General features: G+C 48.4%; 4 protein-coding genes across 4 annotated transcripts; 2 read left to right on the top strand and 2 right to left on the bottom strand.

The window, feature by feature from the left end:
• Positions 1 to 1,724: 1,724 nt before the first annotated feature.
• H257_05343 (hypothetical protein) lies at positions 1,725 to 4,191 on the bottom strand. The gene is made up of 2 exons (XM_009830186.1): positions 3,427 to 4,191; positions 1,725 to 3,296 (listed from the first exon to the last, which is right to left on the bottom strand). Exons 1-2 carry the CDS (start codon positions 4,172 to 4,174, stop codon positions 3,004 to 3,006), a joined length of 1,041 nt encoding a protein of 346 aa, XP_009828488.1. The 5' UTR covers positions 4,175 to 4,191; the 3' UTR covers positions 1,725 to 3,003.
• On the top strand, positions 1,733 to 2,946 carry H257_05344 (hypothetical protein; the record flags this gene model as incomplete). Its single annotated transcript, XM_009830187.1, has 1 exon — positions 1,733 to 2,946. The coding sequence occupies exon 1, from the start codon at positions 1,807 to 1,809 to the stop codon at positions 2,944 to 2,946; it is 1,140 nt and encodes a 379-aa protein (XP_009828489.1). The 5' UTR covers positions 1,733 to 1,806.
• Positions 4,192 to 4,587: 396 nt separating the features above from the next.
• On the top strand, positions 4,588 to 10,462 carry H257_05342 (AGC protein kinase). The gene is made up of 9 exons (XM_009830185.1): positions 4,588 to 6,045; positions 6,951 to 7,124; positions 7,180 to 7,373; positions 7,791 to 7,887; positions 7,984 to 8,064; positions 8,166 to 8,345; positions 8,870 to 9,046; positions 9,094 to 9,387; positions 9,863 to 10,462. Exons 1-9 carry the CDS (start codon positions 4,606 to 4,608, stop codon positions 10,214 to 10,216), a joined length of 2,991 nt encoding a protein of 996 aa, XP_009828487.1. The 5' UTR covers positions 4,588 to 4,605; the 3' UTR covers positions 10,217 to 10,462.
• Positions 9,729 to 11,234, bottom strand: H257_05341 (hypothetical protein). The gene is made up of 5 exons (XM_009830184.1): positions 11,136 to 11,234; positions 10,933 to 11,057; positions 10,731 to 10,863; positions 10,598 to 10,685; positions 9,729 to 10,514 (listed from the first exon to the last, which is right to left on the bottom strand). Exons 1-5 carry the CDS (start codon positions 11,220 to 11,222, stop codon positions 10,228 to 10,230), a joined length of 720 nt encoding a protein of 239 aa, XP_009828486.1. The 5' UTR covers positions 11,223 to 11,234; the 3' UTR covers positions 9,729 to 10,227.
• Positions 11,235 to 11,347: the final 113 nt, after the last annotated feature.

Raw genomic sequence — 11,347 nt, 5'->3', positions numbered from 1 at the left:
CTGAGTTTGATTTGAGCTCGGCAGCTTGAAACCATGATATGATGGTTAGAGTCGTCGTCAGTTACCTCACTGTGACACAGAAAAAGGGCATAAACACACTCCAGGATGCAGGTTTGTATCCGTGTCCACCGCCTGTTTACCGTAGAGTTATGTCATAGCGTTAACGTTATAGTGAATTACAAGTATATATTGTCTCCGTTGAAGGATAACGAAGCACCCTCGTCCAACACATGATGCACCGTCCAACATTCTTGGAAGACCCAATGCAAATCAATGGCCATGGCAGCGTCGCGAGGCTCCGTGGAGGTTGACAACTAGTACTGTACCGGTAGACTACCTGGATATCATGCGATTGGCTCGTCACTGAATTCCTAGTGACGTCGACAGTCGACACTTGATTTCAATATTCGACCAAGCAACCATTGATGTGATTGGCTAAAATATATAATTGAACGATTCCATTGGCCATGGGTGCCCATCTGATGAGGATGTCCCACAACCAACTACTACTAGTACTGTGTAGTAGTACAGTATTACTAGTACGATTATGTACTACTAGTACTTCAAGTAACGTTACTATTACTCCCTCCGTTCCAAAATAATTGCGCGAATCAGAAAATGGATGTACCGAACGCCTCCTCGAATAAAAATACAAACCCTCCAATATCAAATAATCCAGAATGTAATTATACAGGTGTAACGATACAATCGTCCAATCAAAGCATGCAAAATCTGTGTCTCAGGACCAATCAAATGACGGCTCTGTACTTGTCCGCCAGCTGCTGCTGAAACCTTTCGGCAGCCTGGTCATGTAGCTGCCGTTGCTGCGAAGCAAGACCTCCCGAAGGATGGCCTCGCGCTCGTCGTCGGTGAGGTTGCGCCTTTCAGGTGCCATTTCCGGAATGTTGGTGTTATACAGTGTATGTTTTATATGAAAATTTGTATGCACAATTTTGAACGCGGGTATGGTGCACTTCATCTAAAAACTTCCAACTGGCCAAATTGAAGAGTGGAGGTTTTATTATTTAACGTGCAATTAATGTAGTTAAACCCAAAATCCAGATACGTTAAATACCGATTTCATGCGTTTTATCACTGGAGTGGGAGGTTAAAGGTCCCAACTGCCTCCGGATATTAAATACGGATAAGAGTCACATACAAAAATCAAGATACACTTGAGCGCGCCACCCCTATGGCCAAATATCCAAGCGCCCATGTAAAATACCGATAGGTTAAATATCTATTTCTCGACCAATTCATCACAAAATTTGAATCTGAGACGTAGAATTTCTTCACCGCATTGAGATCTGTCGATTATACGTCTCTATTTGCTGCAATTTTGAGTAATGAATATGAAATAGAAGTCAGAAAATTTTGTGAAAAGTTGGTAGTTTATAGATGACGTGCACCATAGCGCCGTCAACTCTTGATATTTCCCGCTCATCATCGCACCAATAGAGAGCGCTGGCTACGCTTGTTGTAATGATCCAATCAAAGCAACGCATTTCGAATCCAGGCAGGCGACAACAGGTTTCCAATTTACCTTCGAAATATAATGAGGTGTCATGTACACCCTCCTGAAACTCGCGCAATTATTTTGGAACGGAGGGAGTAATAGATAGAGTTGCACCGTTTCGCAAGATCCCAAAAGGTCGCGACTGTTCACTATCCAACCCAGGGGTGGTTCGAATTCGAACGCCACCACACAAAACAATGTTCCAAAGGTAAACTCCTCGTGTGGATTATACATGAATGATTTATCACTATCGAGAATACTTACTTATTCGATACTAAGTACCTGTCGTGATGCAAACCTATTCAGCGGACGAGTGGACTTTGCGCGGCCTTGCACCAGCTCCGACTACATTCTCCCCGGCGTACGTGGCTCACCTCAACACGATGTTGCGGTCCAAGTCGGCGGCGGAGATTGTGGCGTGGGCTGCCAACTCATTTGGCAAGTCTCTCGCGTTGAGCTCTAGTTTCGGCATACAGTCCGCTGTGATGTTGCATTTGGTTACGCAACATGCCAACCAACCGCATCGCGTGCCGGTGGTGTGGGTCGATACGGGGTACTTGCCACCGGAAACATACGCATTCGCGACGGCGCTGCAGCAATCCCTCGACCTGAATCTACGCGTGTACCACCCCCAGACGTCCCCCGCGCATATGGAGGCTGTGCATGGCAAACTGTACGAGTCGTCTTCACCAGAGGACCACCAATTGTACGGCTTGCTGCGGAAAGTGGAGCCGATGGAGCGTGCGCTGGCGGAAATGGGGGCGACGGCCCTCTTGGTCGGGCTGCGAGCGGACCAGACTGACCGTCGGCGGCGTCTGGACATTGTACACGTGCACAACGGTCGGTTAAAGATCTGTCCCATCTTGAGCTGGACGCAACATGACGTCGACACGTACATGGCCAGGCACAACCTACCGTTCCACCCACTCAAAGCCCTCGGGTATGCCACGGTGGGCGACGCGCATTCCAGTCGCCCGATGACAGAAGCGGACACGGACATCCGGGCCACGCGATTCCATGGCCGCGCTCAAGAGTGTGGGCTTCATGCCATCGACACAGACTACGACGACGATGCCGATGCTCATGAAGCTGCCCAATACCTGCCATACGTGGATGCGATCGTGTATTCGAAACCCCAGTGCAAGTACTGCGTGTTAGCAAAAGAGGCGCTGTCCAACGCCAAGTGGTCGTATCGTGACGTGACAGTGGGGGTGGACATCACACTTCGAGCTCTGTGCGACCTGGTCGGGTCGGACGTGACCAGTGTGCCCCAAGTGTTTGTGCGGGGGCAGTACATTGGCGGGTACGATGACCTCCACGACCTGCTCCATCGCTCCACGACCAAAAAACCATTCAGCCAAGACGATACCAGTAGTCGTCCAGGATTCCACACCAACTTTCACATTAATTACCCGTCTACTTTGGCCTAACGTTAAGAATACACTAAGCAAAACCCAGCCCCTCCTATTACTTGGGCTATCGCCGTGTTACTTGGGGGCTTGAAAGAACGCTTGAAGCGCGTCTATGTTCTCAAAGAATGGATAATACTCTCGCGTAGTCACCGCATCCGTCGGCGCGGCACGGACGGCGCGGGACAGCGTCGGCAAGCCAGAGATCTTCGCGATGGTTTGCAATCGAAATGGATTCTTCTTGTCTTTCCATGCCAAGTATGTGTCGGCGACGACGACAGTGACAAGCACGGCGTTCGATGGGGCATAATGGTCAAAGTAGTAATGGATCGGAATGTCGGCAATATCACAAAATGGGCACCACAGGCGGCCTACCAAAGGAATGTGAAATAAATAAACATAAATGACTCTACTAATGGACAATAACATATGATCGTGATATAGACAATACTTCAAAATAGATAATGGGGCCAAATAAATAAATGAATAGATTACACCCACCGGTATGCTCATTGATGGCCGATGAGAACGACAGGAACAGCGGGTAGTCGCCTTGGTACGCTTCAAGGAACGCCACCATCACGTTGGCATCTCGAATGGTCTTGTACGATGTCGGAGAATGGAGAACTTTATTGGCGTGAGGGTTCGAAGCAAACTCAAAGTCCAACAGCGCAGGCTGCGTGGCAAAGGACTCGGACAGCAGATGTGACGTCCTGAGGTTGCCATCGTACTTGAGCAGGGCCGGGATCTTGCGAATGTGGAACGTAGACTTGGTGCGGAAGGGGTTGAACTTATTTTTCCAGTCGCTTGGAGCTCCAACGCTCACTTCCAACAGGCGCATGTTGGATGGAGCACGAGCCAGGGCGTCGCTAATCGGTTTGCGCGCTCTTTCGCAGTCGCCGCACCAATACGTCCCGTTGTCTTCGCCACTCATGAGCAGCACGAACAACGGCCCTTCAGTCAAATCCACAGAGCGCAAGAAGGTTTCGGCGGCGTCGTAGTCTGGCACAAAGTACCGATTTCTCCCGCGCGTTTCAAGCACTTCGCTGAGGTGGGCCATGTGCCCCAGTTGGACTTCGTCCACCGTGAGTTTGAGCGAAGGGGTGGTCCATATCGTGGTGAACTTGGCAATGTACCCCACCGTGCTCAAGAGGAGCAGGCCCATCGTGAGCTGGAAGATGCGCATCGTCGTCATCGGGTGGGACGACGACGGACTGCCATTGCCGCTGCACTGGTCTTTCGTCGACATCGTGATGCAGAAAAATGAATTCTTCATCAAGTCTACTTGCTTGAATTATCTGGACATACAAACTGCAAGATAAACAACCGGAAGGAACGATACCAGATGGCTGCCCCGTATCCGGATAAAAAGGCCATCGCGTTTGATGCCAGAGTGTTCGAAACGCGTGCGATACGAAAACTCACTGGAGTTATCTGGTACATACTTAGTAGCGGAAGTCAGTATTCCAGTAGTAGTACTTGGCATTGTTGCATGAAATCATCTGCCGCAGTTTGCTTGTCACCGTTTCGTTACCTCCACAGATTGGCAGCGCCACCGTGATCGATAATCATGCTGCGACGAAATTTCAACACGAATTCCATCGACTTCATCATGGTCGCGCCAAAAAAGACGTTTTATAAACGTTTCACTCATACGGTAAAGCAAAATAACAAACCCACATGAGCAGCGCAGAGCTTCCTGAGCGCAGTGGGGCCGCTGCATCCGTTTTTCCCGCCGGTGACTCGAAGGATGCGATCTTGCTCCAGGAGGTCTCGACAAGCCTGCGAAGCAACCTAGAGATCAAGGATCGGCGCTCGTTCCTCCGAACGCACGCCCTCTGCTTCGTTGGCTCGGAGGCCGTGTCCTTCCTTGTTTCTGCAGGTCACGCGCCGACCCGGGACGCCGCCGTGTCGCTCGGGCAGCGCTTGTTATGCAACCAATTCATCCGCGGCCTCTCCAACTCGGACGGGGCGTTTCTCGACAACAGCCATCTGTTCCGATTTCTAGAGGACGAAGCAACGCCTGTGCGCAAGGCGGCAGTGTCAACTACTCGTCCCTCTCCACGTCCGTCAAGAAGGATCCGTCCACCTGCGTCTGCCTTTCGCGGCATATATAGCGGTGGCAGGAGTTGGATTGAGAGCAGCTTGTCTTCGTCCAGCTATCGCGTCCAGCAAAAGAATCGATCCATGGACGGGTACGATCCATGGTATCATCATGACGAGATCGCGTCGTCCGACGCAGCTGCTCGCACACAGTCGCTAGTGGACGAACAGCGCGCGGCACGGCTTCGCAAGTCGTCGTTTTGTCCCATCGAGTCGATCCTTGCCGTGGCGCCGACGTCGACCGTGGGGTTCTCGGCCACGTGTTCGTTTTACTTTTCCCCTCACACGACCCATCATTCGATTGCCCTCACGGTGCCCATCGTAACGGCCATGAAGACAGCGTTCTCATCGCACAATATGCACGCACGGGAAACGTCTGTACACATGCTGCGGAACCAAGTGCTCAAGGCCGCCGACGCCTCCGACAAGAACTGGATGTACTTGAAGAACATCACCGGGCACCACGGCAACGACGTGCGCATATTCTGCCGGACGGCCGCGGGGGGGGTGCAGACCGTGCTCACGGTAGGCCCAGTCCACGTGGCGCCATCCACGTTTGTTCAGCACTTTCTGGATCCGTCTGAGCGCCGAAAGATGGACGCGCTGTTCGAGTCGAGCCAGACGGTGGAAGACCTGCTCATGGCGCATCGACGACGCAACAAGCTGAAACAAAACACGGCGTACGTCCACGAAGTGTTTTCCAGAGCCGCCGCCGCGCCATGGGTGGACGAGGCGCACCCGATACCGGACGAAGTCGCGTGGGCTGTTCAACCGTCTGAAGCGATGGCCGGCATGTACCCCGAAGGAGAGAAGCAGCAGCACATGTCGTCGAGTGGTGGTCGGGGCAAGACGGACGGAGGCGTCCAGCGCGTGCTCTACCGGACGATGGCGTCGCCGTCCGCGGTCCTCTCAGCTAGAGACTTTGTCACGTTTCAAGATTGCTTTTCCATGGATAATGGCGCGCATTGTGTGTACGAGATCTCCGTGGAACATCGCGACATTCCGTCTAAAATGGAGGTATGTACGACTCGATGTGCAATGTTTGCACGTTTATATTCGTTTTGACTTCCAAGCGATAGTCTGGATGTGTCTAATACTAATAGTAATATTGTGCTTTCGAGTGAAATTTCATTATTGTGGTGTGGATTCTCGTTGGAATTTAATTCGATTTGATTGGCTACCTCAGATGAGCTCGAAAGTTTTAACCAATCAAAACCTTGTAAATGAAATTCAACCAATCAGATCGATTGTGGATCGGTTTGGTTGGCGCGATATATTCGATTGCACCTCCCCAAATTTGTACAATCAAATCGACAATATATGTTGACAAGAGATTCGAACAAATCGGCAAAACGTGGAAACAAAATTCACTTTCTTAATATTTGGAGAATGCAACACATTTTTGCCAAAAATATCACGTGTATTGCCGAAAAATAAAAAGTGGTTCATGGGACTTTGTTTCTTTTAAACGTTGGCCATACCCGACTGATTCTTTCAAAATCAGGTTTGATCCAACAACTCTATAATACGTGACAACCAAAAAATATTCCAATTCCTTTGATTAAAGGATAGTTTGTACAAGCTTAAATTATTCGATCAAAGGAATTCGAATGCTGCTATTTGGCAAAATGACTCACAAGTCCAAAATATTTGGGTATAATGCACAATACTAAACATATACTCAAGTTGTACAGTCCACTAAATAAACTTTATGTATTATGTGTGTGGATATATATATATATATAATATATACAGTGTGAATATATATATATAATATATACAGTGTGAATATATAAATATATATATACATACAGTGTGAATATATATATATATATATACATACAGTGTGAATATATATATATATATATATATATACAGTGTGAATATAAGGCGATCATATATACATATTGTTATGAGGATAGCACTATACACGTGGCGAAGTGCTGTGTCTGGCGCACATTGCCGAGCCGATTCTTGGCAATCCGAACGCGAGCATGCTTACGGTGGTGACCCAAGTCGGCTTGAAAGGCAAAATGCCGTCGTTCGTGGCCAAGCTGATATTTGATCAGCTGATCGCGCGCAGTTTTGACGCGCAGGTACACCACAACACACTGCCAAACCGCCCTCACACAAATGCGAGTGCGGTTGTAGACGTGCGGATTGGTTGTGGACGGGGCGTCGCAAATGGAGACATCGTTACGAGACGTCCCGTACGATCGGACGGTGCCCGACGACCTCGTTCGAAGGAGTACGGGTGTCAGCACGTTGGACGACGAACGAGATGCGGCCACAGGTCCCAAGGTCGGGCTAGACGACTTTGAATTGCTGGCGGTGCTTGGTCGCGGGTACGCCATCATCTACTAGTTTATCTAAATTTGGACTTAGAGTCATTTTACCAAATAGCAATCGAATCCATTTGATGTAATTTAAGCTTATACAAAGTATACTATACCAAGATTAGTATATATATATATATATGATTTTGTCCAATGCGGAGAGATGGGGCCGAGTCAAACGTTTGGATTGGCAGAAATGTACCAGAACGTGATTTGATTGGCTTAGGCAGTTCGTTCTTGAATCCATTCTCTAAGCCATTATTCGATTCTGCCGACAGCTCCAATTTCGATCGATTTGATAATAATATGTTTAATTCCCGTGGAATCGAGTGTTATTCTTGTGATTATTTTGGTTTTATTTGGTCTAGAAACTTAATATATTCGTATCATTATATATTTTAAAAAATATTTATTGGCACATCGTAGGGGCTTTGCAAAGGTGATGCAAGTCCGGCATCGTCAAACGCACAAAGTGCATGCGATGAAAATCCTCAAAAAAGAAGAATTGGTCCACGACATTCAGGTAGAAATAAATATTATATATATGTATACTACCGTAAACAAACAAATATGTGGAAACCATCATCAAATCCAACGCAAATCTCAAGGCACGATATAGATTGAACGCACACGGACCGAGCGCAGTATTTTAGCGGCAGTGGAGCATCCATTCATAGTCGCCTTAGCGTATGCGTTCCAGGTACATACATACATACCCGTTATTCGTGGCATATGTATTTTTCAAATATGTTTAAATATATATATACAGTAAAAATGATATTATGTGCCACATATATGTAGGACACGAAGCGGCTGTTCATGGTAATGGACTTTGTCCAGGGCGGCGATTTGTTTGCCCATCTGCGCAAGTATGGCGCCGTGTCGGTGCCCCGAGCGCGCATCTACTTGGCCGAGATCGCGCTGGCGGTGGCGCACTTGCACGCGCTAGACATTGTGTACCGCGACCTCAAGCCTGAAAACGTACGAGTTTTATTGAGCTTTCGAGTGAAATTTCATTGTGTTGTGGTTTCTCGTTGGAATTGAAATCGATTTGATTGGCTACCTCAGATGAGCTCAACATTATTAGCCAATCAAAACCCATTTCTCAATGAAATTCAACAACCAATCAGATCGATTTCGTCGGCGCGATTCGATTGCACCCCTCCCCCCAAATTTGTACATCAAATCGACAATATATATATTGTGTTTTGTTTTACCCAACATTTGGTTGACTTTTGGGCCAATTCTTTGCCAAATCGATCGAAATCGTGATTGTTTGTCAAGGTCGTCCAGGTTCACACTAATTTCAGTCAAACACACACTATTAATAGTTGGACGGGTCGTTTTGTGGATCGTTTGATTGGCCACTTGAGATTATTCGTGTTTTGATTGGTGAATTTTCGATGATTGTCTGTCGATTGCTGGTCATATTCGATGGTGAGCACTCCAATTTCAAATCGACTACGCGATTTGAATGGCGGTGTCATGCTGAATTGCGATAATAGATCCTCGTGGACGCGGACGGGCACTTGAAGATCACGGACTTTGGCTTGTCGCACTTTTTCGATCCGCCAGAGTACGACGACGCGACCGACGTGCAAGTGACGCCGGCGTCGTGCGGTCGCAGCAACTCGCTGTGTCAAGTGACTCACTCGTTTTGCGGCACGGAAGCCTACATGGCGGTATAACCCAATGACATATCATTGTGTGATGACGCATGCGATCGTAGCCGGAAATGCTGCTCCATCTGGGGCACGGGAAACCCATCGACTGGTGGTGTCTCGGCATCGTCGCATGCGAAATGCTCACGGGAGTCCATCCATTCCGAGGTGACTCGCAGATGCGCCTGCTCTCCAACGTAGTCAACCAAGACCCCATCATCCCGCCGCAAGTGTCCCCCGACGCGGCGAATCTCATCCACGGACTACTCTGCAAACAGCCGCGACTTCGCCTCGGCACGGTCGGCCGCAAGTTTGAAGAGATTAAAGACCATCCGTTCTTTGCCGGCTTGGACTGGGACAAGGTATATATATATATATATATTCTTCATGTTTATTCGTTCAAACGTGTATAGAGGCTGGAATGATTTTGTATACTTCAAAGTATATATATATACAGTACAGATGCCCAAGTAGTGCTCGAACATATGATGGGCATATAGATGAAGGATTATATAAATGATGATTGATTGTTTATTTGATGGGGATATATATATGTATAGATGAAGGATTATATAAATGATGATTGATTGTTTATTTGATGGGGATATATATATATAGATGAAGGATTATATAAATGATGATTGATTGTTTATTTGATGGGTATATATATATATAGATGAAGAAATGTTTAAATGATGATTGATTGTTTATTTGATGGGCTTATATATATAGATGAAGGATTATATAAATACTATAAATCAATGAATGCTTGTCTATATGGATTGGTATATATATAGTGAGATGGGGGATTGAAATCGGGTACAATATGTGGTGTAGGTGGCGGCCAAAGGGTACGCAATGGAGTTTGTCCCACCAATCGAGAACGACTTTGACGTGAGCAACTTTGGGTCGCAGTACACGAGCGAAAAGTTTTCTGGCGCGCATTCCAGCGCGTGCTCGACGTCGGACGCGTCATCATTCAACGATCCCCACCATCCCCATCATCCTCAGCACCCTCATCCCATCAAGCACAGCCACGAAGACTCGACCATGGATCCCAACTCGTTCGTCGTGACCAGCCAGCACCACCCGTCGTCCGACTGGAGCAGCCACGGCAGCCAGTATCGCGGGTTTTCAGGGTTTTCGTACGCTGGGCCACCGCAAGGGTTGAGTGACGAGACTGGGCTTTAACACGACTATATTTAGCGCGTGGACGATCGACGGGTCGTGCGTTTGTTGGCTGGTAGCTGCAATTCGGAGGATGCAGATCGTTTTGGGCGCTTCTTCGTTGGAGGCTTGGCTTTGGGTGTCGTTGAACGAGAGGATTGGGCGGCTTGTTCGAGCCAGAGACAGAGCTGCACTTGTTGCGCTGTCCAAACGTGGCCGCCGTCGTCGGTGATCGATTCGTTCAACGCGCTCGCTTTGGCTTGAACGGTGTCGAGAAAGCGCACGAAATGGGGCAACGTGTACTGACGTGCACCAATCTCGCCTAGACAGGAGGAGTAGAGAGGTGAATGAATCCAACTCTGCACCATGTATATGACGATGATCGTAATGGTGATGATGTCACACTGGTCAATGCGTTGAGAGCTTCGTCTCCCATGAACGGAACAGCTGGATCGAAGGCGGCGAGAACTGCGGAAGCCGTGGCGGGACCGACCTGAAAAGCAGTGAGAAATTCGATGGAGAGGCACGTGGAACGTACGCCCTTGAGCTCGGACAGGACCGCAGTAGCCTCGCGATACGACTTTTTCGTACATGCGACGAATGCTTTCGTCGACAGGTCTTGCACTTGTTTGTCGGTCAGCGCATCCACAAAACTTTGGAGTCGCGGCCGCCTACATGTCATGTCGATGAAGCCATCACTCGTTTTTCCCTTCGTATTGCAATGACGGAAAATTACGCACCATTTCCCCTTGGAGAGCTTCCATTGCATCAACTTGGACAGTTGGGATTGCGTGATGTATCCTTGCGCTCGTACCAGCAGTGGCAATTCCGCGTGGAACCACTTTTCCAGCGCCTCGAGTTTGTCCTACAGATCAACAGCTGTCGATCCTTGGTCTCCAGGAGGCATAGATGATGGCCTTCCTTCAACAAGTTCCATCCTCACCTCGAGGGACTCACGCACGTTATCGTATGTATCGTACATCGCCCGCCATTCTGCCGCATCCGCCGACTTCCACAGCGAGCTGCTCATGTCACGTGGAAAGGAAAATGGATTTGGACAATTCGCGCGCAATGGCCACATATCCGGATATTCACTCTAATCTAGCCCATTTTATCCGGATTGGCTATCCCCACATCAAAAAGGCGCGGCAACCT

The sequence above is a fragment of the Aphanomyces astaci genome, assembly GCF_000520075.1.
Source record: "Aphanomyces astaci strain APO3 unplaced genomic scaffold supercont1.10, whole genome shotgun sequence".
In the NCBI taxonomy this organism is placed as follows: Eukaryota; Oomycota; class Saprolegniomycetes; order Saprolegniales; family Verrucalvaceae; genus Aphanomyces; species Aphanomyces astaci.
Note: the sequence above shows the minus strand (reverse complement) of the source record. Positions and strands in the feature narration are given on the sequence as shown.

What these genes read in the sequence shown, in the direction of transcription:
- H257_05343 (XM_009830186.1), bottom strand. Translation starts at nt 4,174, where the DNA reads ATGTCGACGAAAGACCAGTGCAGCGGCAATGGCAGTCCGTCGTCGTCC. An exon ending in GGCCATCAATGAGCATACCG is followed by an intron (nt 3,297 to 3,426) that starts GTGGGTGTAATC and finishes TTCCTTTGGTAG; the next exon opens with GCCGCCTGTGGTGCCCATTT.
- H257_05342 (XM_009830185.1), top strand. Translation starts at nt 4,606, where the DNA reads ATGAGCAGCGCAGAGCTTCCTGAGCGCAGTGGGGCCGCTGCATCCGTT. An exon ending in ACATTCCGTCTAAAATGGAG is followed by an intron (nt 6,046 to 6,950) that starts GTATGTACGACT and finishes TTATGAGGATAG; the next exon opens with CACTATACACGTGGCGAAGT. An exon ending in CCGGCTTGGACTGGGACAAG is followed by an intron (nt 9,388 to 9,862) that starts GTATATATATAT and finishes TATGTGGTGTAG; the next exon opens with GTGGCGGCCAAAGGGTACGC.
- H257_05341 (XM_009830184.1), bottom strand. Translation starts at nt 11,222, where the DNA reads ATGAGCAGCTCGCTGTGGAAGTCGGCGGATGCGGCAGAATGGCGGGCG. An exon ending in ACGTGCGTGAGTCCCTCGAG is followed by an intron (nt 11,058 to 11,135) that starts GTGAGGATGGAA and finishes GTTGATCTGTAG; the next exon opens with GACAAACTCGAGGCGCTGGA. An exon ending in AGCTCTCAACGCATTGACCA is followed by an intron (nt 10,515 to 10,597) that starts GTGTGACATCAT and finishes CCTCCTGTCTAG; the next exon opens with GCGAGATTGGTGCACGTCAG.